The sequence below is a fragment of the Penicillium nucicola genome (assembly GCF_028828085.1).
Source record: "Penicillium nucicola strain IBT 29836 chromosome Unknown utg000008l, whole genome shotgun sequence".
NCBI lineage: Eukaryota > Fungi > Ascomycota > Eurotiomycetes > Eurotiales > Aspergillaceae > Penicillium > Penicillium nucicola.
This window is the reverse complement of record NW_026643132.1, coordinates 827905-847649: the sequence shown is the minus strand read 5'-3', so window position 1 is coordinate 847649 and position 19745 is coordinate 827905. Positions and strand designations below refer to the sequence as shown.

The following is a 19745-nucleotide window of genomic DNA, read 5'->3' as shown; positions in this document are numbered from 1 at the left end:
CGCCCACTGCTATAAATACCTTAAAGTTCCAGCAGTTAAGATACAAAAAGTTCAAGATCAAGATCTCTTAGATTTCCCCAGTCCACCAAGCCATCCACGCCCAGAAATTCTCTCTGCAACAACCACAGCCAGACAACTAACAATGAGCCCCTCAAGAACCCCATCCGACTCAGCATCCAACTCGGCAATAACACCCAAAGACCCCAGAATCCGTTTATCCGTCCGGTTCTGCCAAACAGCCAGAACATCATCCGGCCGATCAGCAGCAAAGAACTTCAAATTACCATTATTGTCACCAGCATCTCCATCCCCACCCCGAGCATCAAACCGAACCAGCGCAGACTTAGACCCTTTCCAATAAAACGTCTTCACAATCCCATCATTAACAACCTCAACACGATACGTCCTCCCAATACCCTCGCGGACAATATCAACAGAGCAATACTCCACCAGGTGTGAAGAAACAGCCACAGATCCAGGAAGATCGTTCCTGAACACCGAAGACTCTACCATGTGGAATAACTCCGCAGTAACATGTAGTCCAAACAGGCCTTCGATGCCGTGGTAGCGGATCCGCGCGCGCTGGTCTTGCCGGTCCGGCGAGGGATCCTTTCGGCTGCGCACTACCGTGCCTCCGGCGTAGAGATCAAATGGACTGGGGAGGTACAGACGCTGCTTGTACCATGGGATGCGCAGCGTGTGGTATACTGGACTTGGTGTTTGGGCTTTGCCTCCTGATGGGTGGATTTGGAGACTGAAGCTGAAGGCGTATATGCCTAGTGCTATCTGGTATGGGGTTGACGTTAGTTCTTATGGGTTGGTACTTGAGGCTGGGATTTGGAGGTGAACGAACATCTTTGAATACGTTGAAGGAGCGGTAGGGTTGCTTTATATGGTCTGTTTGTCGGGCTTCTTGTAAATGTCTATTTGGGGGTTGGGAAGATGCAGGATTTTCTTGTGGATTTTCTTGTGAAGGTTCATTTTCGTCGAAGCACACATGATCAAATCCCACGGCTGTGGATAGAGGTTGGGTGGACATTCTTTTTGTTTTAGGGATTGGATTGGGGTCGATGAGATGCTCAATGAAGATAAGTGGAGAACTCAGTGTCGGTTGATGTAAAGATATCTATGTAGGGAGAAAGGATTTGAAAGTATGGAGATGTTAGAAATCTCTGATATTTGGGTATAAGAGAAAGTTAAGTATCAACACGAGATGGGAGTTGGTGGCGGTCCTAGCACCTGGCGCCCGATACCAGGTCGAGGTCAAATGAAAGATCATCACACTATGTGGTTTTTTTGATCCGAGGCTTTCAATTTGGATTGGAGAAACGACATGATTGAAGTATTCTACCGATAAAATCATTAACAACAAAATAGCACAAGAGCATCAAGCATGAGACGATATACTCCATATGGCTTCACCGCCATATTTTGCAGGTAATATCGCCACCGCCCGGAAAGAGCAGAACCCGAATCCGCCCTTGACAACTGCAAGGGACTGCGAGAAGCTCGGATCGTGCTCAATTGCAATTGTAAGTCTTTCCCGGGGTGCATATCAACCCGTCCGAGCTATTCCACTTGGACACCAGCGGGAGCCGCTTGGATCTCGACCAGCCCATGCGACATAGTCAAGCTACCACGATCGGAAAACTAACGGCAGTATAGGTTCGGCGTGGCTCCGCTGAAGATCAATTGAATCTCCACACCCCCCACGGTCAAGATGTCCTGCACCGCTGCTACACTGGCTTGGAGAGCCAGCACTCGGGCTCGTGCCCTTCCTACCTCCCGCTTCACCCAACGCCCGTCGGCATTGATCCCGAAGCGGGTCCCCGGTGCGAAGAGATATGCTTCCGATTCGGCTGAAGCTGCAAAGGATACCGTAAAGGATGCTGCTCAAGATGCCGCAAAGGAAGCTAAGGAAATTCCCCGCAAGGCAGGCCGTCGCTCCAAGAAGGCGCTGTATGGCACTTCATTGGCATTGACTCTGCTGGTGGGCTACATCTACGGAACCGACACCAGAGCCAGCATCCACAGATACGGCATCGTGCCTTTGATCCGGCAGTTCTACCCGGATGCGGAGGATGCGCACCACATGGGCGTGGACATGCTGAAGATGCTCTACCCGTACGGTCTTCACCCGCGCGAGCGTGGAAACCCAGATAGCGACGGAGCCCTCGCAACAGAGGTAATACCCTACCAACCCACTTGATAGACCAACGCTAACAGCCCACCAGATCTTCGGCTACACCATCTCCAACCCCATTGGTATCTCCGCCGGTCTGGACAAGCACGCCGACATCCCCGATGCGCTGCTTGACCTCGGACCTGCCATCGTCGAAGTCGGCGGCACCACTCCCCTGCCCCAGGATGGAAACCCCAAGCCGCGTGTCTTCCGTCTGCCCTCCCAACACGCCATGATCAACCGCTACGGCCTGAACTCCAAGGGCGCCGACCACATGGCCGCCGTCCTGAAGCAGCGTGTCATCGACTTCGCCTACGCCGCCGGGTTCGGCGTCCACGATGAGTCCGAGCAGCGCGTCCTGGACGGCGAGGCCAATGTTCCCCCCGGCAGTCTCGTCCCCGGCAAGCTCCTCGCCGTGCAAGTCGCCAAGAACAAGCTCACGCCCGACAACGACATCGAAGCCATCAAGCGCGACTACGTCTACTGCGTCGACCGCGTCGCCCGCTACGCCGACATCCTCGTCGTCAACGTCTCCAGCCCGAACACGCCCGGCCTGCGCGATCTCCAAGCCACCGCGCCTCTGACCGCAATCCTGACCGCCGTCGTCGGCTCCGCCAAGAACATCGAGCGCAAGACCAAGCCCGTGGTCATGGTCAAGGTCAGCCCGGACGAAGACTCCGACGAGCAAATCGCCGGCATCTGCGACGCAGTCTGGAACTCCGGCGTCGACGGTGTGATCGTCGGCAACACCACCAACCGCCGGCCCGACCCCGTGCCCAAGGGCTTTGTCCTCCCCGAGACAGAGCAGAAGACCCTGACAGAGACGGGTGGCTATTCCGGCCCGCAGCTGTTTGACCGCTCTGTCGCGCTGGTCGCGCGTTACCGCGCCTTGCTGGACAAGGGTCCCTCGTCTGCGGCTGGAGCCAAGCCCGATACCCCCGCGACCGAGCTCGAGGGTGCGGTCGAGAAGGCTGTTGATTTGGCCACCTTGCCGCGTAAGGTAATTTTCGCTTCTGGTGGTATTACTACTGGCAAGGAGGCGCGCCAGGCTCTTCAGGCTGGTGCCTCTGTCGCCATGATGTATACTGGAGTTGTTTATGGAGGCATTGGTACTGTCACGCGGGTGAAGAAGGAGCTGCGTGAGGAGATGCAGAAAAAATAAGCGGTGTATGGGTTGACCGTTGAGAGGATGTCTGGTTTGATAGAATTCTGTACATAGCATGCATTGGATTGGATATTGGAACGAAAATACGAGCTACTGTTGCACTTGTCCCGTGCATTGCAGTCGAGTGTGCATTTCTCGCCCGAAAGACTGTCCGGTTAGACATATGAGCTAGGGGCCAGTAGTTCGGTAGGTCAGTAGAGTAGAACCAGTCGGGAAGTGCCGAATGTAACAACAAATAGGGCTAGAGGGAATGTATAGAGAGCATCTCGGATTACTCGATCCGTGCAATGGAGTCCACCGGTACCTGGGAGAAAAGAAAAGAAAGAATTAGCGACTGTCACATCCTATCAGATCCTGACCTATCATGCATCTCTATAAAAAAACAGATCAGATCATCTGAGCAAATCTGATGTGGAGAAAACCGGGGAAATGAACTCCAGTTTTTCTCGTTTTCTCGGCATCCCCAGATGGGCTTCCCGTTTCCTCTTTGGAACTGTGGCGGATTTCGTCTAGATGATGTATTTTTCGCCCGGTATAACCATAACAAGGGACTGTATGGCGTGGAACAGGGTACCATATATGTAAGTTATCTGTAAGTTCTCGGTGTTCGAGGGGATATACACCTGGCATATGAGGTGTCAAAGTCAGAGTATCAAGCATCTATACCTAGATATCAATGAGCAAAAATCAAGCCCCAAAGCAGCCCAACCGTAGACTCACACACACCAAGACGCAGCTCAAAGCCCCAAACTCTCCTCAACCTCCCGAACAACCTCCCGAACACCCCCAATCTCATGCGCAAACCTCCCCAAAAACATCCCATCAACAGCCTTCCCAAGCCCCCCCTCACTCCAAAGCCCAGGCCCAGCACTCCCCCCATACAGAACCCTCACCGTCCCCTTCCTCTCCCCCACCACCCCCCGAATCCCCTCCACAACAGCAGCAACATGATCAACACCAGCAGGCCTCGGCTGCCCAATCGCCCAAACAGGCTCGTAGGCAAACACAACCGGCGCCGCATCAGGAACCGCACCCAGCACAGCACGCACCAGAACAGCACACTCGGCAACCGCCCTCCCAACCGCCTCAGAAGCCACCGCCCCCGGCGCAGTCACCTCCCCCACACAAACCAGCGGCACCATGCCGTGCGCGCAGACCGCCGCGGCCTTGGCAGCCGTCTGCGCATCCGTCTCGTGGAAGATGGCCCGGCGCTCGGCGTGTCCCAGCTCGACGATCTGGCATCCCAGGCTTGCGAGCGACGCGGGCGAGACTTCGCCCGTGTAGGCGCCGGCCGGTTCCCAGAAACAGTCTTGCGCGCCGAGGAGGAAGGCTGGCGGGGTGGTGGGGAGGTTTTGGGTGCGTAGGGTTTCTTCGTAGCTTTTTATTATCGCGGCGCAGGGGTGGATGGTGAGGAAGTCGGGGATTAGGGCTAGGAGGAGGTTGTGGCGGTTGGTTGGGTGGACGATTTCGTTGGTTGGGTTTAGGAGTGCTTGCAGGTAGGAGAGTGTGCGGTCTGGACTGAAGTACATCTTTAGGGAGATGAGGAGGAGCTTGGGTGGGAGGATTGGGTAGGTGGTTTCCATTGTTGTGGTTGTGTTGTGGTTGTTGCTCTGCGGTTGTTGTTGTTGGTGTTGTATAGTTGTGGAGTGGAGAGTGGAAATTGAGGGATCCCCGGAAAGACGGCTCGGGTCTGGGGTTGGCGTTTTGACACACTCTTGGCTGTGCTCGGGTGAGTTGCTATGAATGACTCAAGGGAATTGCAGAGATCGTTTTATTCAGAAAACGATATAAGTTGGTCGTTTTCTTTCACTTGTGCCCGCATTAGCATTTCTTCCTGTGTTCTCTGTCAAGTACTGTACTGTATGCTCCGAATCCTGGTCTACAGTACAGTATGCTTCAAGGATACGACCACCATGATGTCACGCTCAGCCGTGGTTCAGGGGTATAGCAAACATTTGGAGTACACGTAGCCACCAACAAATCAGCTTCGACAGAGCCAGTGTCGAGACCGCGACCAATGTAGCATCAGGGCAGAAACCGGGCAGACAAGTGTATACAATTAACCTAAAGAGGCTGTGTACATTATCCCTTACGTAGTACCTTAACGTTAATGTCAATTCTAGAAATTTTAAAAAAAAAAAGGAAACACAAAAATACAAAGTACGTCAAAGCCATACTTTGTGCAGATCCAAAATCCGGAGTAGGTTCTCCAGAACCGGTTATGCGACAGCCTGCTTGACACTGCCATGAACCAACCAACAACGTTGCAGTAGGTGGAGTGAAGTGGAGCAAATCGCAATCTGAGACCTGGGCCTGCGCATCAATGGGAAGATAAACGTACTTTCCAACATTGAGTGACTTGTTTTTTAGGCATCTGAGCCAATTCACGTTCACATTCGCTATCTATAGGCATATCTATCGACTGCCAGGTTTTCGGCCTCGGATTTAACAGTGCCTAGGTAGTCTAGAATACTATGAGGTCAGCTACTTCCCGTGCTCGGACTGAGGCATACGAAGTGCCCAGTATCTGAGCCACAGAACCAAGTTTTTGGCGGGAAGGGAATTCAGGCTCTAGGCCGTTTTGGGTGTTTGGCTGTACTTGGCTATTGGAAAGAGGACACAGAACTGTACGCCACAGCCATCTAGCTTTGATGTCCCTTGCTCACTGACATCGATGGCTGTAAGAAGCCTAGTTGGGGGGTTTCAGGTGTATAGGGTGTATGGAGTCGAACATCCCGTGTAATACGAGGTAAGGCGCATGTAACGAGACTGTTGTATCCGGCCTCGGTTTAACCTCATGTTGCCACTGACCACTCATGGCTCACTATAGTGCTATGACGGGCCCATTGGGATGCTGGTATCTAGACCAGATCGAAAGTAGTGTTTGCCGTCCAAAGATATAAGAACCCCCTCCAAGTCTCCCAAATCCGGTCTTTCTTTGAAGCTCCAGTTCTCTACTTTCCAATCATATCTACTCCTTTGTTCAACTACTCTACTGTACTCTACTTGTACCATCTATTTCCATCGTCTTTGCCAAGTCCTCCTCTTCCACACATCTATACAATGTCTGCTCCCCTCCGAATTGTCATGGCCTGCGACGAGGCCGGTGTCCCTTACAAGGATGCCATCAAGGCCACGCTCCAGAAGAACCCTCTCGTCGCCGAGATCATCGATGTCGGCGTCAACACCTCCGATGACAAGACCGCCTACCCCCACCCCGCTGTGGAAGGAGCCAAGCTCATCAAGGATGGCAAGGCAGACCGGGGTCTCTTCATCTGTGGCACTGGTCTCGGGGTAGCCATCGCCGCGAACAAGGTGCCTGGCATCCGTGCTGTGACCGCCCACGACCCCTTCTCCGTCGAGCGCTCCATCCTGAGCAACGATGCCCAAGTCCTATGTATGGGCCAGCGAGTCATCGGCGTTGAACTGGCCAAGAAGCTGGCCTCCGACTGGCTCAACTACCGCTTCGATCCCAAGTCTGCCTCTGCAGCCAAGATTCAGGCCATCACAGATTATGAAACTCAGTTCCGTACTGCTGCTTAGACGTTTTGATTAGTGTTTTCTCAGCGCATGATACCAATGTTACTGCCATTTTCAGACTGGTCGAGCATAGATCTGTCTAAAGTCCAATTTTCGATTCCTGGCCATCAAATGTAGCATGTAGCGTAGACAGGGGGAGGGGATATATGTTCCAGACTCGCAGTAGTTCGTGAACAAAAGTTCCCAATCCTTCGAGATCAGCACTGCGTGTGGAGCGCCTCCCCCCCCACCTACTCCAGACTCGCAGCTCACTTCTAATCCACAACCACGCATCATGGCTCAAGAGCTCAAGGCAAAGGCCAACGAGCTCTACAAGGAGGGGGATTATACAGGCGCCGAAGACTTCTATTCCCAAGCGTGAGCCCCATCCGGCCCATCCGAATTCACTCCTATTCCCCTCATCCAAACCCCCCAACCCCAACAACAGAACCAACCCAAACTAACACCGCATTAAAATTTCCAGGATCGCAAAGAACCCTAAAGACCCTAGCTTCTTCACAAACCGCGCAATCACCCGAATACACCTTACGAAATGGGCAGATGTGGAACATGACGCGCGCAGCGCAATCACCCTCCACGGCGCGAAGAACCCTCTCGCCCTGAAAAGCAGCTATTATCTCGCCCAGGCACTGCTCGGCCTCCAGCGCCCACAGGAAGCCTACGATGTTGCATCTGACGCGTACAAGCAGAGTCTCGCGGTGAAGAATGCCCAGACGGAAAACTTGTCGCACACTGTGTTGCGCGCTAAGCAGGCTATCTGGGCGGCGAGGGAGACTGGGCGGTTGAGAGAGATGAATGCGACGCTTGGGGCTGTGGAGGCGCTTATCGAGGCTGATGTGAAGAGGGCGCTGGAGGAGTTGGAGGGGAAATTGGAGAGAGGCGAGATTGGAGAGATTGGATTTGGAGAGGATCGGGATGCTTTGAGGGTTGATGCGGAGACGAATGTGCGGAATGTTCGAGAGGCTTTTGCGCTTTCTTCGAAGGGGGAGGTTCAGGAGAGGGTGAGTTCTATTCTTGTTTTCCTTTTTGGGGGGGGCTTGGTTTGGTTTGGTTTGGTGTCTATGGTGGGATTAGAGGCATGAGGGAGAGATGATATCTATGACACGATCTGGGCTGACGTTGCTGCTTTCTAGGTTGTGCCTGACTATCTCATCGATGGGATTACCTTTGAGATCATGCATGATCCAGTCATCACGCCTTCTGGAACTAGCTTTGATCGCATTGGCATCTCGAAATACGTGGAGAAGTCGGGGGTTGATCCTCTGACGCGTGCGCCTATGACTGTCCGCGACTTGCGCAACAATTATGCCCTCAAGGCTGCTTGCGAGGAGTTCTTGACGAACAATGGATGGGCGGTTGACTGGTGAAGTACATTTGCATTTGATATTCATAGCGTCATCTTGCATCTGCGGCGTCTGATAGAACGATAAGAGAACAATGCACATTATCATATCCATCATTTATATCCGTCACTTATATTCCCCTCCATATGAACAAAAGACACAAAAGAAACCCGAATAGTCCGCCTGCATAAGTGACGGTTTACCTCGGACCAACTGGCGAGTGTGTCAGCAAACCCCCACCAAACAAACCCCTCCTCAACATCTCCAATCCCCAACCTGAGCTCCACAACTCTCTCATCAACCCAAAATGTCTGAAATCGCCCCCTTCATCGCTGTCCTGGAGTCTGCCCAGAAGAAAGAAAGCAACACCACCCCCGAAGTGCAACAAGCCGCCGAGGGCATCGACATCGAGGCCTTCAAGGCCGCTTACGAGAAGGTCGCCGAGCAGGGCGAGTTCGAGAGCGTCGAGGGCGCCGACAAGGATGTCCTCAACAAGGCCTTTGAGTTCGCCGCCAAGGCTGTGATGCTCCTCAAGACCTCCCCCGGTCTCTTGGAGAAGAAGGATCTCTACATCTACTACAAGGTTTCCAAGGCTGAGGTTATGGAGAAGCCCGGCATGTTCGATATCCAGGTATGTCAATTTAGCTGCGAGGTTTGGGAGCTTGGATGAGCCCGGATGAGCTTGGATGAGCTCGTTGTGGTAGTGGCGGCAGAAACATCATGCCATACACACCCACACACACCAGGAGCAGCATCCCCCAAGCAATAACGAACACCCGCTGACTTTTTCCTTTTCCACCATTACAGAAGAAGCAGCTCTTCGGCGCCTGGGAGAAGGTCAAGGACTACAACCCCTCCAAGGCCAACCAGCTCTACATCGCCCACGTCAACACCCTCATTGCCAAGTACGGTACCCGCGAGTAAATTGACTCGAGCGCAACGGCTTCGATATAAGGAAATGAATCACCTCGTTGGATGAATGTGAATTCGGTTGGGCATGATGGACTCCATCGCAGATATCGGGGGAGATTTCCAGTGCGGGGATCATTCCCTGAAGCTCTAGATCCGATCTAAACGAACACGACGAATACAATTGCATGCTACTATCCATGAAAGATTTTCGCGTTTATTGATTGTCCACTTTTCCCATTGAATGAATAGTTTCACTGAATAATCATATGGTGATCTCGGAGGTCTGTTGCGCATAATGAATATACCAGTAAGAGCTGTTCGTGATGGACAGATCATAGCAAGATCAGCCCATCCAGCTCTGTCCGCGCCAGTCGGGTAGATCGTGCGAGACAGTAGCACACCACGGTTCATCCGATGCTCCGTACGGCGTCAGGGGTAGGTTATAGGGCATGCGGAATCCAACAACAGCAGAAGCGGCCTCCTGCGCCTTCTCTCCATTATCCGAAGAGATATCAGGACGATCCGTCTGAAACGTAGGAACCATAACCACCTCCGCATCCCCATCCCCATCCCCATCCCCATCCTCAAACAACCCAGGCCAAAAAGCAACCCCAATTTCCCAACTACAAATCCTCACCTCCCCACCAGAATTCACCGCCGCGCCCCAAGCCTGCGTAGAAAGATTCGCCGACGAAACCATCGCCCAATCAATACTCTCCATATCCCCATCCCGAAACCGGATGTAAGTCTTGATATGTGGCGCCGCGCGCGCACGACCAGCTTCCCGTTTCGGCGGCTGATCGTCTGATAGATCGATGTAGGAGCTGTTTGTTGGACCGTCGCCGGCCCATTGGCAGAGATAGGGACGCATGTATGCGAGTTGCTTTTGTTGGGCTGGGCTGTGGGTTTTCATGTGGATGGATGCGCCGGAGGTGTAGCCGTCTATTGAGCGGCGGATTTCGCTGGGTGTTGGGAAGATTATTGAGTAGGTTGGTTGTTTTTGGGTTGGAGTTTGGTGTTGTGGTTGTAATTGGGGTTGTGAGGGGGAGAGGGCTTGGAAGAATACTTCTTTCAGCCATTTTTCTGTTTGGCCTAGGGTTGCTACTGATGAGATCTGCGGTTTTTGTTTGTTAGTGGGATCGATGGGCTGTTGTTGGGTAGTGGGTTGGGTTAGGTTAGGTTGGGGTTCTTACTTGGATGACGATGTGAGGGTTTGGTGAGCTCTCTTTTCCTTCTTGTTTGGTGTTTATTGTAGAAATTCGACTCGTCAGGTCTTTCAATGCGAGCCATCCCCATAATGTTCCCTCGTCTGAATTGCACTCGCTGGCATGCTGCTTTGATGGCACACTGGCAACAAGGGCAGCACGCACAGCTCTAAAGTCATAGGTCTCCAGTTGTTGGACTAGCGGACCGGTCTTGGAGGGGCCATATGCTCTGAGATAGGCGAGAAAATCTCGCTTGAACCGGGTCCCGGAGCCAAATGACAGATCGGTTGCTGGGGCCGATGATGGCTTTTGAGGCAAGAGAGGAGAGCGCCAAACGGCCTGGGTCATATTCGTCCAGTCCTGGGGTATCATATTCGCTGTATGAATGATAACCCTGGTATAGTTAGATCGGTCGAGTCCGGGTATCAAGATTGAGCAGCTTACTGGGCTAGGTCATCATGCCGAAGAAGCACCATCATCTTAGAATGATGAGTGCCAAATGGCTCGGGCATGTATGCAATGATTGGTTCGACGTTGGGATACCGCGCGCATGCTTCCTTGTTACATGTTAGGTGGTCGATCTAACGTTAGACGATAAACAAGGATTCGCTCACTTCAATACGAATCTTATTCGCATTTTCTCTTTGCCATGACCCATGCACAACTCTGACTTTGACAAGACCTCTCGTATCTTCATCAAACTGCGACATGAGAAAATCCACATCGTGAAGATAATTGAACTGCCAGCATTCGCGGATCATTGGATCTCCAAGGATATCGCGCAATCGAACCGCGTCCACATTGTACCCTTTGCTGGTGGGTAGATCACGGATGTATGTGAGTTGAACTGGGGAATCGATAATCCTCGGTTCAATTGGTTTCACTTTTGAGCTTGTTGGTGTGGTCTTTCGCTCATTGCTCTCCTCTGTGTCGGGACAGGTGGATGCGACCTGCCGAGACTGTGGTGGAGGTGTTATGATACTGCGGAGACTAGCTATGTCGTGTATTGTTGACAGAGGCGACTCCAGTCTTGAATCCCTTTCGGGAGATTCTGAGTCTATTCTGATCTTCTTGTTTGGTGGTTCCATTTTGGTTGATGTCTTGGGGTTGGAGGGCGGTCGCTGACTGGCGGGAACCGTTAAACCTGCAGACTAAGGGGATTGACACTAATTCAATGGAGGTGAAGAATTGCAGCTTTGGGCTTCATAATATCCTATTTTGATAGCTTCTGTCTTTTTTGTATGGCCATGCTGTTTTTTTTTTTATATATTTTAACCTTGGAGTTGGTGGCATAGTAAAAATATATATTGAATTGGGGACGCTACGATGGCAGTCTAGTTGACTAGATTACGTCGGAGGATGTTATAAGCAGACTCACCAAAGACAGTCATGCTCGTCGTTTTGCAGAGAGAACAAAGAGTCCTAGAAAAAGTTCAGGGGGCGCTTGAGGTGGTCTTTGGAGAGATAGACTATCTAAAAGGACACGCAGCCTGCTAGGTCAGCTTAGTAAAGGAAATTGGCCGTGTAGGCTTATATAAGGACAATCTTCTATAAGTTAACTACTATGTACCTAGGTACTTATATAGGTATTTGTTTCTTCGCGATTACCCGCACATTGTTACTTATATACCACCTTGCACTTCGCCCTTCACGTTCAGTCTCAAAGACAACCTATCCCACTTACCTAGGAGACCTTAGGACTCAGAAAGAGGGAACTGCTAAATACAGAGACTGGAGAGAAGAGAGAAGAAAGAAGTATTAGAGGTGCGGTGCGTGCCCTTTCAGTCTCCGCTAATCAGACCACTCAGAACTAGCTAGTCTATTGACACAAAATCTCCCAGCATCGCAAGCATATTCCCTACCGAATTAGAATAAGAGGCTTTCTGGCCAGCCCTCTAAGCTCTGACCGGGAAATCACATAAGCGATCTCGCGTATCTCTTGAGAGACAATTTCATACACTTCGTCACCCATCCGCTCCCAAAGATAGAACTTATTACCAGACAAGAAAATTGTTGTCCACGCTTCGTAATCCTCCATCACCGGCTGTCCTGGCTGGAGACCATAGCACCGAGCAATTGTTTGGCCTTCTGAGTCGGCACCATTCCATTCTTCATAATAGGCAGAGCTCGATGGGATCGAAGTCCAGCCGGGGGGGACGGTGAACTGGCACTTCTCAGGGACACAACCCGAAACGAGAGGGACTTGCTCTATACTCACTGGTGGTAGAATGAAGCTTTTTGCAGGGGACTTGACAGGCGAGACTATTGCAGATCTTTCATTGGAGGTCCTGGGGGGAGGCATTATTGTAGCGGTATGCAGATTTTACGAAACCCGCACGTCAGGAACGGTGGTGGGTGAAGGGATAGAGTAAGGGTAGGTCTAAAGCAATTGGTGTTGGCTTTTTAGCACTACCCTTAATAAAGTAGTTCGTTCCTGGCGGCTTTCCTTCTCGGTTTTTCTATTGAATAAAGATTTCACCGAAAGCCAAAATGAGAAATAATAATATGATAGGTTTTTGCTTTGTTCTTGAATCTTCGGATTAAACCCTAAGAAGTTATATGACGATATCATGAAGTCGGTTCTATCCATTCGTGACAGCTGGGTCGTTCCATCTCATGCAATATTGTCCAAGTGCCGAGAGCTAGCACTGGCTTTTTCATTGGACTTAACAGATTGATGAGCAAATTCTGTGCTTCACGTTTAGCCAGAGGGATTTGAATTGACTCAGTTGTGTCGGACATGCCACTTACGATCAACCTTGGTGCTTTTAAACTTTCTCGCTGAAACGCGATTTTCAAACAGCAAATCAATTTCACCAAAGGTACGGTCCTTCGTTTCTGGAAGACGGTTCCAGCACCAGATGAGACATATCAAGTTAGTACCGGCGTAGAAGAGCCCAGTCTTGGCCCCCCAATTCCAAGCTATAATTAACGTTATCAGGTAAGACCAGCAAGTGCGTTGGGAACATGACTGAACTTACATGTCGAGTAAACCATCCGAGGCGTAATGCAGTTGCACACTATATTAGTTACATTGTAAATCACACGTCCGATAGCAATTGTTTTGTATCGCAATTCACCACAGGGGGTCTCGGCAACTATAGGGTAGCAGACAGGTCCTACGGTTATCATATTGCACAGCGTTGAAATGACCAGCAGGACCCCTACCGCCATATCAGTAGCTGTGCTGCGGAAAAATCCTAGAATGCCGATGATCAAGACACAGAAAAACATAAACAAGAGGCCACTCATATAGATAGTTGCCCGCCCGAAATGGGGCAACAAGAGCCAGCAAAGACAGCCGCCAACAACGTAACAGGCAGAAATGGCGATGTTCAGGTTGAAAGACTGGACTTCCGAAAAGCCAGCAGCCTGAAGGAAGATCAGCGCGTAGCCTAGGATGGCGTTACCCGAGAGAATTTGCGCAGCCCAAACGACGCAGTTCTAAATCTGTTAGAATACTGTATATAATCTTCGTGTGATGTCCTTTCTATCCAAGGGCTTACAATCTCGGTCCGGCGAAGGTTAACCCCTCGAAAGCAATTCAAAAAGCTAGCATTAGCCGTCTCAGCCCGTTCCAACTGTGTCGTATGCTTGATATATGCGAGAGCAGTCTCAACCTGCCGCTCTCGATCAGGGGTATCTTGGCGCAAGCGCCGCAGGCTTATTCTAGCCTCGTCGATCTTGTTTCGTCGAACTGCGTTCCAAGGGGATTCGGGGGCAAAGTAAGCTCCAACAATAAGAGGGACCGGCCACGTCCATTGCAGCACAAAGGGGAGTCTCCAGGCCCAGTCGCTCTCCATGGTGAGAGTCAGTCGGACAACACCAGATGACAGTAGGATACCGGATCCCCAGCACATGCAAACATAGGTGGTGACATAGGACCTGAGGACGGTGGGGACGACTTCGCAGGCATAGGCGGTGGAAAGCGTCTAAAGCCTGTCAGCGCCAGCTCGAGGCTCGCTACGATAGATAATGAAAATGACCTGGAAGACTCCGAATCCAATTCCGCACATGATCTCGCCAAATGCTAAAACGGGTAAACTGGGCGCAAAGACCGGGATGAATATCATGCAAATGAGCCAGGCCATGAAGAACATCATGGTTGGGCGACACCCATATCGGTCTTGACACCAGCCATTTACGAATAGGCCTATTAGTTGACCCACGGAGCTGGAGTTGGATAGGCCGGTTGTCCAGGCGGCTGTGATGGCTTTTTTGCCAGTGGTTGGATCAAGTTCTCCGAATTTGTCCTTGAATTGCGTTTGGGCATAAAATAGACTAATCTTTGGAAGGGTCAACGGTCGTCTTCTAGAACTGCTGAATCGTGTACATAGAAACATACCATGGACAAGTCGAATCCTTCCATGATCAAACTGGTGGACAGGAACATTGCCCAAAACACAGCAACCTTGTATTTCTTAACTGCATCCCAGACGTTTAATACTGTGTCAGTGTCATGAATCTTTGAAGCTTGTTGAATGAGTTCAGTGACACTCGGGTCATTGGGGTCAAAAGCCTTGAGTTCAGCCTCGGTAGGGATCACCGTCGCAGTCGACATATTGTAAATGAATCGGAGACGCTTCTCCGTAAATTCAAAATGACGAAACAGCAGCTTCAAAAGTTTAAGTATACCTCACTTCATTTGCCTAGATCTCAAGAGTTCTCGCCTTCGAACCCCAGCCCCATGGATCAAATCCCTGCATAGGGAATGTAACTCAGAACCAATCAATGCACCTTTGAAGCGTTATCATGGACCTCATAACTGCAGTGGGGCAATGGCAGTGATTATGCCCTACTCTTCTTTGGTGATTGACGGGGGTATATGTGGACGAAGGGATGGAATGGAATGTCGGCATTGTCGAGACGGGATTGGATGATGAGGCGGCTTTGCTAACTACTGTACTGAAGAGAAGAAAATACCTTGTAAATAGGGCGTAGATTATCGTGTTTCATATCTAGACTACTTTACCAGTTCGTGATCTCGATGGTGCCGTGAATGATTTTTGTTCAGTGCATTGGATTGAGACATTTACTGTAAACATCTTCATTGTACGTTGTCTACTGCCGACTCAATGACCATTGAATTGATAAAATTCGACAGATGCCTTCACAATACCAAGCTGTCTATAAAATCATCATATATATCCGATTATATAAAACTAAGCAGCCGCACTTCCATGCAACTTTTCCATATACAACTGCGACTTCGCAGAATACTTGCAACGAGCCCGGATCGCCGGCCCGTACCGGTAAAACAAGAAAGGAGCAGGCATACAAAGAACCGCAAGAAAAGCAGGAACACAAGAAGCCCAATGGATACCGAGATTCCGGTACATGTAATTGGTGAACAGGGGAAAGACAGCGCCGAAAATAGAACGCAGAATAGCATTAGCAGCCAACACCGAGGCAGCATAAATGGTGTACGAGTCAATGAGATAATTCATAACGCCCAAGTAGATCAGGACGACGCCAAAGCCAAACGGCGCACCCGCGATAACACTCACACTCCAGTGAATCGATGGCGAGTTCGTCCACGCGAACCAGAAAAGGCCAGCGGGTGTGATGATGGCCGCGAGCATCATGCCTGGCAGACGAGCTTCTGGGGGTGCGTAGCCTCCGTTGGCATCTTGTGCGCGCTGATATAACTTGTTATACGGGATTGTTGTCAGAATGCCCAACATGATCCCGATCATTACTCCCAGGAAGGCTAGTCCGCCCACGCCTTGGTTCCAGCCTCGGCCTTCTTCGTAGACAATGGGGAAGGCGGAGAACAACATATACAGTGTGCCGTAGACGATGGCGCTGTAGATCGAGAAGAGTTGCACAACGGGCTCTCGGAAGAGCAATAATAGCGGACGCGACATGGCATTGGACAAGAGTTTCGGTAAGGATTGTTTGCCTTTGCTTAGGTCGGCCTTGCTGCGGTATACCTCGCCCGTGATGCGTGACAGGGTCTCGGCTCTTCGACGTAGAAGCACGGGGGCATAGGTTTCTGGCACTGTCACGGTGATGACTATCCATACTAGGCCAGCCGTTGCTGCAAGGAAGCCTTCTACCCATCGCCATCCAGCATTCATGCTTAGAAAGCCTCCAATGATTGGACCTAAGCAAGGTCCTAGGAAAGGGGCGGCGGCATAGAGACTGATGGCTAATGCTCGCTGTCGGGCAGTGAACATATCAGAGATGCTGCCGCCACCATTTGTGAATGGGGAAGAGCCAAAAGCGCCCGCTAGGAAACGCAGAACGAGAAGGGTTTGGATGTTCTGGGCACCGGCGCAACCTGCTGAGAATATGGCCAAGCTGCCGGTACTGACGAAGAAAGGGATCTGTCGTCCAAGTGTCTCGCCTACTGGAGCCCAGAACAAGGGTCCGATAGCGAATCCCAATACGAACAGCGAGAGGCCGATGGTGGCTACTTCAGTGCTGACTTGGAAATGGTCCTCTATTTGGCGCATGCTGCCACTATAGGCTGAGGACGTCAAGGACACAATCAGGGTGGAGAACGCGACGGCCAAGGTGATGGTCACCTTTGTTGTTGTGTCAAATAACAGTGGGTTTCGAGGGTCGTTTGGAATCCATGATATAGCATAAGGGTCCTCTTCGGTGCCAGCGCCATCATAGTCGTATTCGAGAATCTCTTGGGTGATTACCCCTTGGTCGGTCATCAACCGCCAGTAAGGTATACGCCTATCAGAGGCTTCAGCCTTTAAGGGTGGGCTCTCAATCATGATGCTCGGCCAGATTGATTCGAAGCCAATATGGTCCTTGGGGCAGAGTGTAGTTAATCACACAGGAGACATGATCTGGAATGTGAAAAGGGTTTCAGCTGGTGATCCACCAGATGAACTAAGTACAAGATTTGTTCTAGGGTCCACTGAAAGATATTGGGCACAACGGAGTCAAAAGCTTGGTGCTCACTCTTAGCGAACGACTATTTCCAGAAATGCAAATAGAAAAAAATGCTGGACCCAGTAAATTATTGCTTCCAGCCAAATGATCCACAGGCAAGTGAAATCGAGCTGATAGGCAGTGATCGGGTATAACTTTATGCATCGATCGGATGAAGCATCGGCCCTGTCCCGAGATCTGAGTTCGGCCCGATTGGCGAATTTGCATGCCGCATCAATACGGGCACATTCTTCTTCTATTCAAAACAAACACCGTGGCTCATCCCTTTGAAAGTATCTTGATGGAAATCGTGTGCAAAAGAGGGCGTGGGGGTTACAGTGACCTTGACTATCAAAGCAAACCCACTGCATGATAACAGCCTTGGCTGCAGTCAATAATCAATAATTGCTGCTCTGGGTGCATATCCCTGCTCTAGACCAAGTGTCGGGCGCTGCCTAGCCCTGGGTAGTTCGCAGAATAATCACCTCGAGCTGATCACGTAAAGTAAACATGCGATGACGATTCCCAGTCCAAATTACGATTGGATGCTATCCGCTTCCTCGGGGGTGGATATAGGCATATCGCATGAGCCTTTACACTTTAGTATTCATTTTATATGAGATGATGCAAGAGGTGGAAAATCGCCAGTCGCCCATTTCACCAATAAACATGTAAACTACTCGGGAATCCTCAAAACAACCCTACCATCGATCTCCGAGCGCTCAAGACGATCCAACACATCATTGATCTCTTCCAAGCCAAAGACCTCAATATGCGCTTTCACATCGCCAGCAACAGCCATGGTCAAAACCTCATCCATTTCCTCTGCCGTGCCCGCTGAATTGCCCACAATAGTGAGCCCTTTCACAGATAAGTCAGCCCAGTCCATGCTTCAACCGGAGACGTGGAGTTAAAAACATACCCTTGACAATCATATCAAAGGGAGTAGCTGGGAGTTTGAAGGGCTCATCGGGAATACCAACGCAGACCAGCGTTCCCAGAGGTCGAAGCATTCGCATGCTTTGCTCATATGCCCGCTCACCATTTGCAGTGCAGATCACGGCATGCACTCCAAAGCTCGTGATTGTCTTGACTGCTTGCACGATATCGACTTCCCGAAAGTCAAGGAATTCCGTGGCGCCTAGTGAGAGACAGAGTTGCTTTTTCTTTTCTCCGCTGAGCAATTGAAACAAGTTTATCAGTATACTTGTCACGTTACCATGTCCCTGCCGAACTAGAGTATTGCGCACCTGTCAATTGCAATGACCTTGAGGCCTTTCTTGGCAGCGATTTGGATACCCCTAAGTGAGAAGACGGTAAGTGATCAGTGAAACTGGTGAGAGAGATCGGAGTCTTACATGTGCCCTAGGCCACCCCCGGCGCCGAGGATGGCGAGATAGTCCCCCGGGCGAGTTTTGGTCTTCATTATTGAAGAGTACATAGCAATTCCAGCTAAAACAGTTCAGATTGCATACCTTGCTGTCAGTGGAGCAGACCTACCACACAGAAGGGGCGCTGCAGTATCTGGAGATAGCTGCTCCGGGATCTTCGTCACATGGCGCGCTGGACTGACGATGTATTCTAGATATACAGTCAGAAGTCTGTGGTGTATTTCGTTGAGTAGAGACTTACGCTGGAAAGTACCAGGTACATTCTGGATTCATTGACGAAGTAAGTAAACCACAAGGTCGAAGTCATATATTGCATCCTGTAAAGATATCTACTCACAGCACCAGCATTCTTCTGATACGGACAAGCGGTATGGTTGATCTCGCAAATCTCGCACTGTCGACAAGAGCTATAGAGCCATCTGATTGAATGTCCACGAGTCAATATGGCCCAGCGTCAACCCGACTGAACAACAAACAAACCTGATTCCCACACGCGTTCCAATCCATTGCTTCTCGTCAACCTCGGGACCAACTAAAACACACAATGATAGTCATCAGGATCTACTCTAGGCATTGAAATATACATGTGCTTCCAGATTAACTTACCGCCAATGACCTTCCCAATGCCCTCATGACCAGCCACATCAGTCAACATAGGCGTGTCCCCCCGAATGCTGTGCAAATCCGAATGGCACACCCCAGAGAACTCGAGTTTCACGAGGATTTCTCCATTTCCTGGAATGGGGATGGGCCGGTTGCTTTGCACCTCCACCTTGGCGGAGGCAGGAGCCGTGGGAGTGATGACTGCAGCGGTTTGGGTCTGAAGGGTCGCCATGATGTCCTGAATGTACTGATATGTATTCAAGTCCACAGGATTGAGTCGGAAAGACTCTCTGGTGTGTATCGCAGGTGCGGGGGTGAGGGCAAGATAAGCCAGTCGGGGTAACATACGTTAGCCTCATAGTCTTGGAAACCATTGGATATCTAGATGGTATCAAATATCATGATACTAATGCCCATATGGATGCTATATAGGTATACTGGAATGCTTTTATTTACCTGGTTCAGCCTCAACATTCAATTAAACAATTATCTGTAAGCCGCGAGACTAGACAC

At 50.6% G+C, this 19745-nt stretch overlaps 11 protein-coding genes across 11 annotated transcripts; 4 read left to right on the top strand and 7 right to left on the bottom strand.

The window, feature by feature from the left end:
* Positions 1-57: 57 nt before the first annotated feature.
* Positions 58-1039, bottom strand: N7511_007804 (uncharacterized protein; the record flags this gene model as incomplete). Its single annotated transcript, XM_057130181.1, has 2 exons — positions 58-786; positions 854-1039. 2 exons carry the CDS (start codon positions 1037-1039, stop codon positions 58-60), a joined length of 915 nt encoding a protein of 304 aa, XP_056981964.1.
* Positions 1040-1720: 681 nt separating this feature from the next.
* On the top strand, positions 1721-3344 carry N7511_007803 (dihydroorotate dehydrogenase 2; the record flags this gene model as incomplete). Its single annotated transcript, XM_057130180.1, has 2 exons — positions 1721-2185; positions 2235-3344. 2 exons carry the CDS (start codon positions 1721-1723, stop codon positions 3342-3344), a joined length of 1575 nt encoding a protein of 524 aa, XP_056981963.1.
* Positions 3345-4084: 740 nt separating this feature from the next.
* N7511_007802 (triose-phosphate isomerase) lies at positions 4085-4930 on the bottom strand (the record flags this gene model as incomplete). The annotated part of the gene is made up of 1 exon (XM_057130179.1): positions 4085-4930. One exon carries the CDS (start codon positions 4928-4930, stop codon positions 4085-4087), a length of 846 nt encoding a protein of 281 aa, XP_056981962.1.
* Positions 4931-6410: 1480 nt separating this feature from the next.
* Positions 6411-6890, top strand: N7511_007801 (RpiB/LacA/LacB family sugar-phosphate isomerase; the record flags this gene model as incomplete). Its single annotated transcript, XM_057130178.1, has 1 exon — positions 6411-6890. One exon carries the CDS (start codon positions 6411-6413, stop codon positions 6888-6890), a length of 480 nt encoding a protein of 159 aa, XP_056981961.1.
* A 271-nt stretch (positions 6891-7161) lies between these two features.
* Positions 7162-8254, top strand: N7511_007800 (putative U-box domain protein; the record flags this gene model as incomplete). Its single annotated transcript, XM_057130177.1, has 3 exons — positions 7162-7244; positions 7351-7888; positions 8021-8254. The coding sequence occupies 3 exons, from the start codon at positions 7162-7164 to the stop codon at positions 8252-8254; spliced, it is 855 nt and encodes a 284-aa protein (XP_056981960.1).
* A 283-nt stretch (positions 8255-8537) lies between these two features.
* On the top strand, positions 8538-9154 carry N7511_007799 (uncharacterized protein; the record flags this gene model as incomplete). The annotated part of the gene is made up of 2 exons (XM_057130176.1): positions 8538-8861; positions 9038-9154. The coding sequence occupies 2 exons, from the start codon at positions 8538-8540 to the stop codon at positions 9152-9154; spliced, it is 441 nt and encodes a 146-aa protein (XP_056981959.1).
* Positions 9155-9485: 331 nt separating this feature from the next.
* N7511_007798 (tyrosyl-DNA phosphodiesterase 1) lies at positions 9486-11435 on the bottom strand (the record flags this gene model as incomplete). Its single annotated transcript, XM_057130175.1, has 4 exons — positions 9486-10289; positions 10336-10741; positions 10792-10904; positions 10962-11435. 4 exons carry the CDS (start codon positions 11433-11435, stop codon positions 9486-9488), a joined length of 1797 nt encoding a protein of 598 aa, XP_056981958.1.
* Positions 11436-12205: 770 nt separating this feature from the next.
* Positions 12206-12649, bottom strand: N7511_007797 (uncharacterized protein; the record flags this gene model as incomplete). The annotated part of the gene is made up of 1 exon (XM_057130174.1): positions 12206-12649. The coding sequence occupies one exon, from the start codon at positions 12647-12649 to the stop codon at positions 12206-12208; it is 444 nt and encodes a 147-aa protein (XP_056981957.1).
* Positions 12650-12961: 312 nt separating this feature from the next.
* Positions 12962-14908, bottom strand: N7511_007796 (uncharacterized protein; the record flags this gene model as incomplete). The annotated part of the gene is made up of 6 exons (XM_057130173.1): positions 12962-13035; positions 13099-13269; positions 13329-13791; positions 13854-14279; positions 14334-14633; positions 14693-14908. 6 exons carry the CDS (start codon positions 14906-14908, stop codon positions 12962-12964), a joined length of 1650 nt encoding a protein of 549 aa, XP_056981956.1.
* A 601-nt stretch (positions 14909-15509) lies between these two features.
* On the bottom strand, positions 15510-17078 carry N7511_007795 (MFS transporter; the record flags this gene model as incomplete). Its single annotated transcript, XM_057130172.1, has 1 exon — positions 15510-17078. One exon carries the CDS (start codon positions 17076-17078, stop codon positions 15510-15512), a length of 1569 nt encoding a protein of 522 aa, XP_056981955.1.
* An 836-nt stretch (positions 17079-17914) lies between these two features.
* N7511_007794 (zinc-dependent alcohol dehydrogenase) lies at positions 17915-19464 on the bottom strand (the record flags this gene model as incomplete). The annotated part of the gene is made up of 9 exons (XM_057130171.1): positions 17915-18099; positions 18161-18414; positions 18489-18539; positions 18597-18690; positions 18739-18819; positions 18871-18892; positions 18967-19048; positions 19110-19161; positions 19236-19464. The coding sequence occupies 9 exons, from the start codon at positions 19462-19464 to the stop codon at positions 17915-17917; spliced, it is 1050 nt and encodes a 349-aa protein (XP_056981954.1).
* Between the last annotated feature and the right edge of the window lie 281 nt (positions 19465-19745).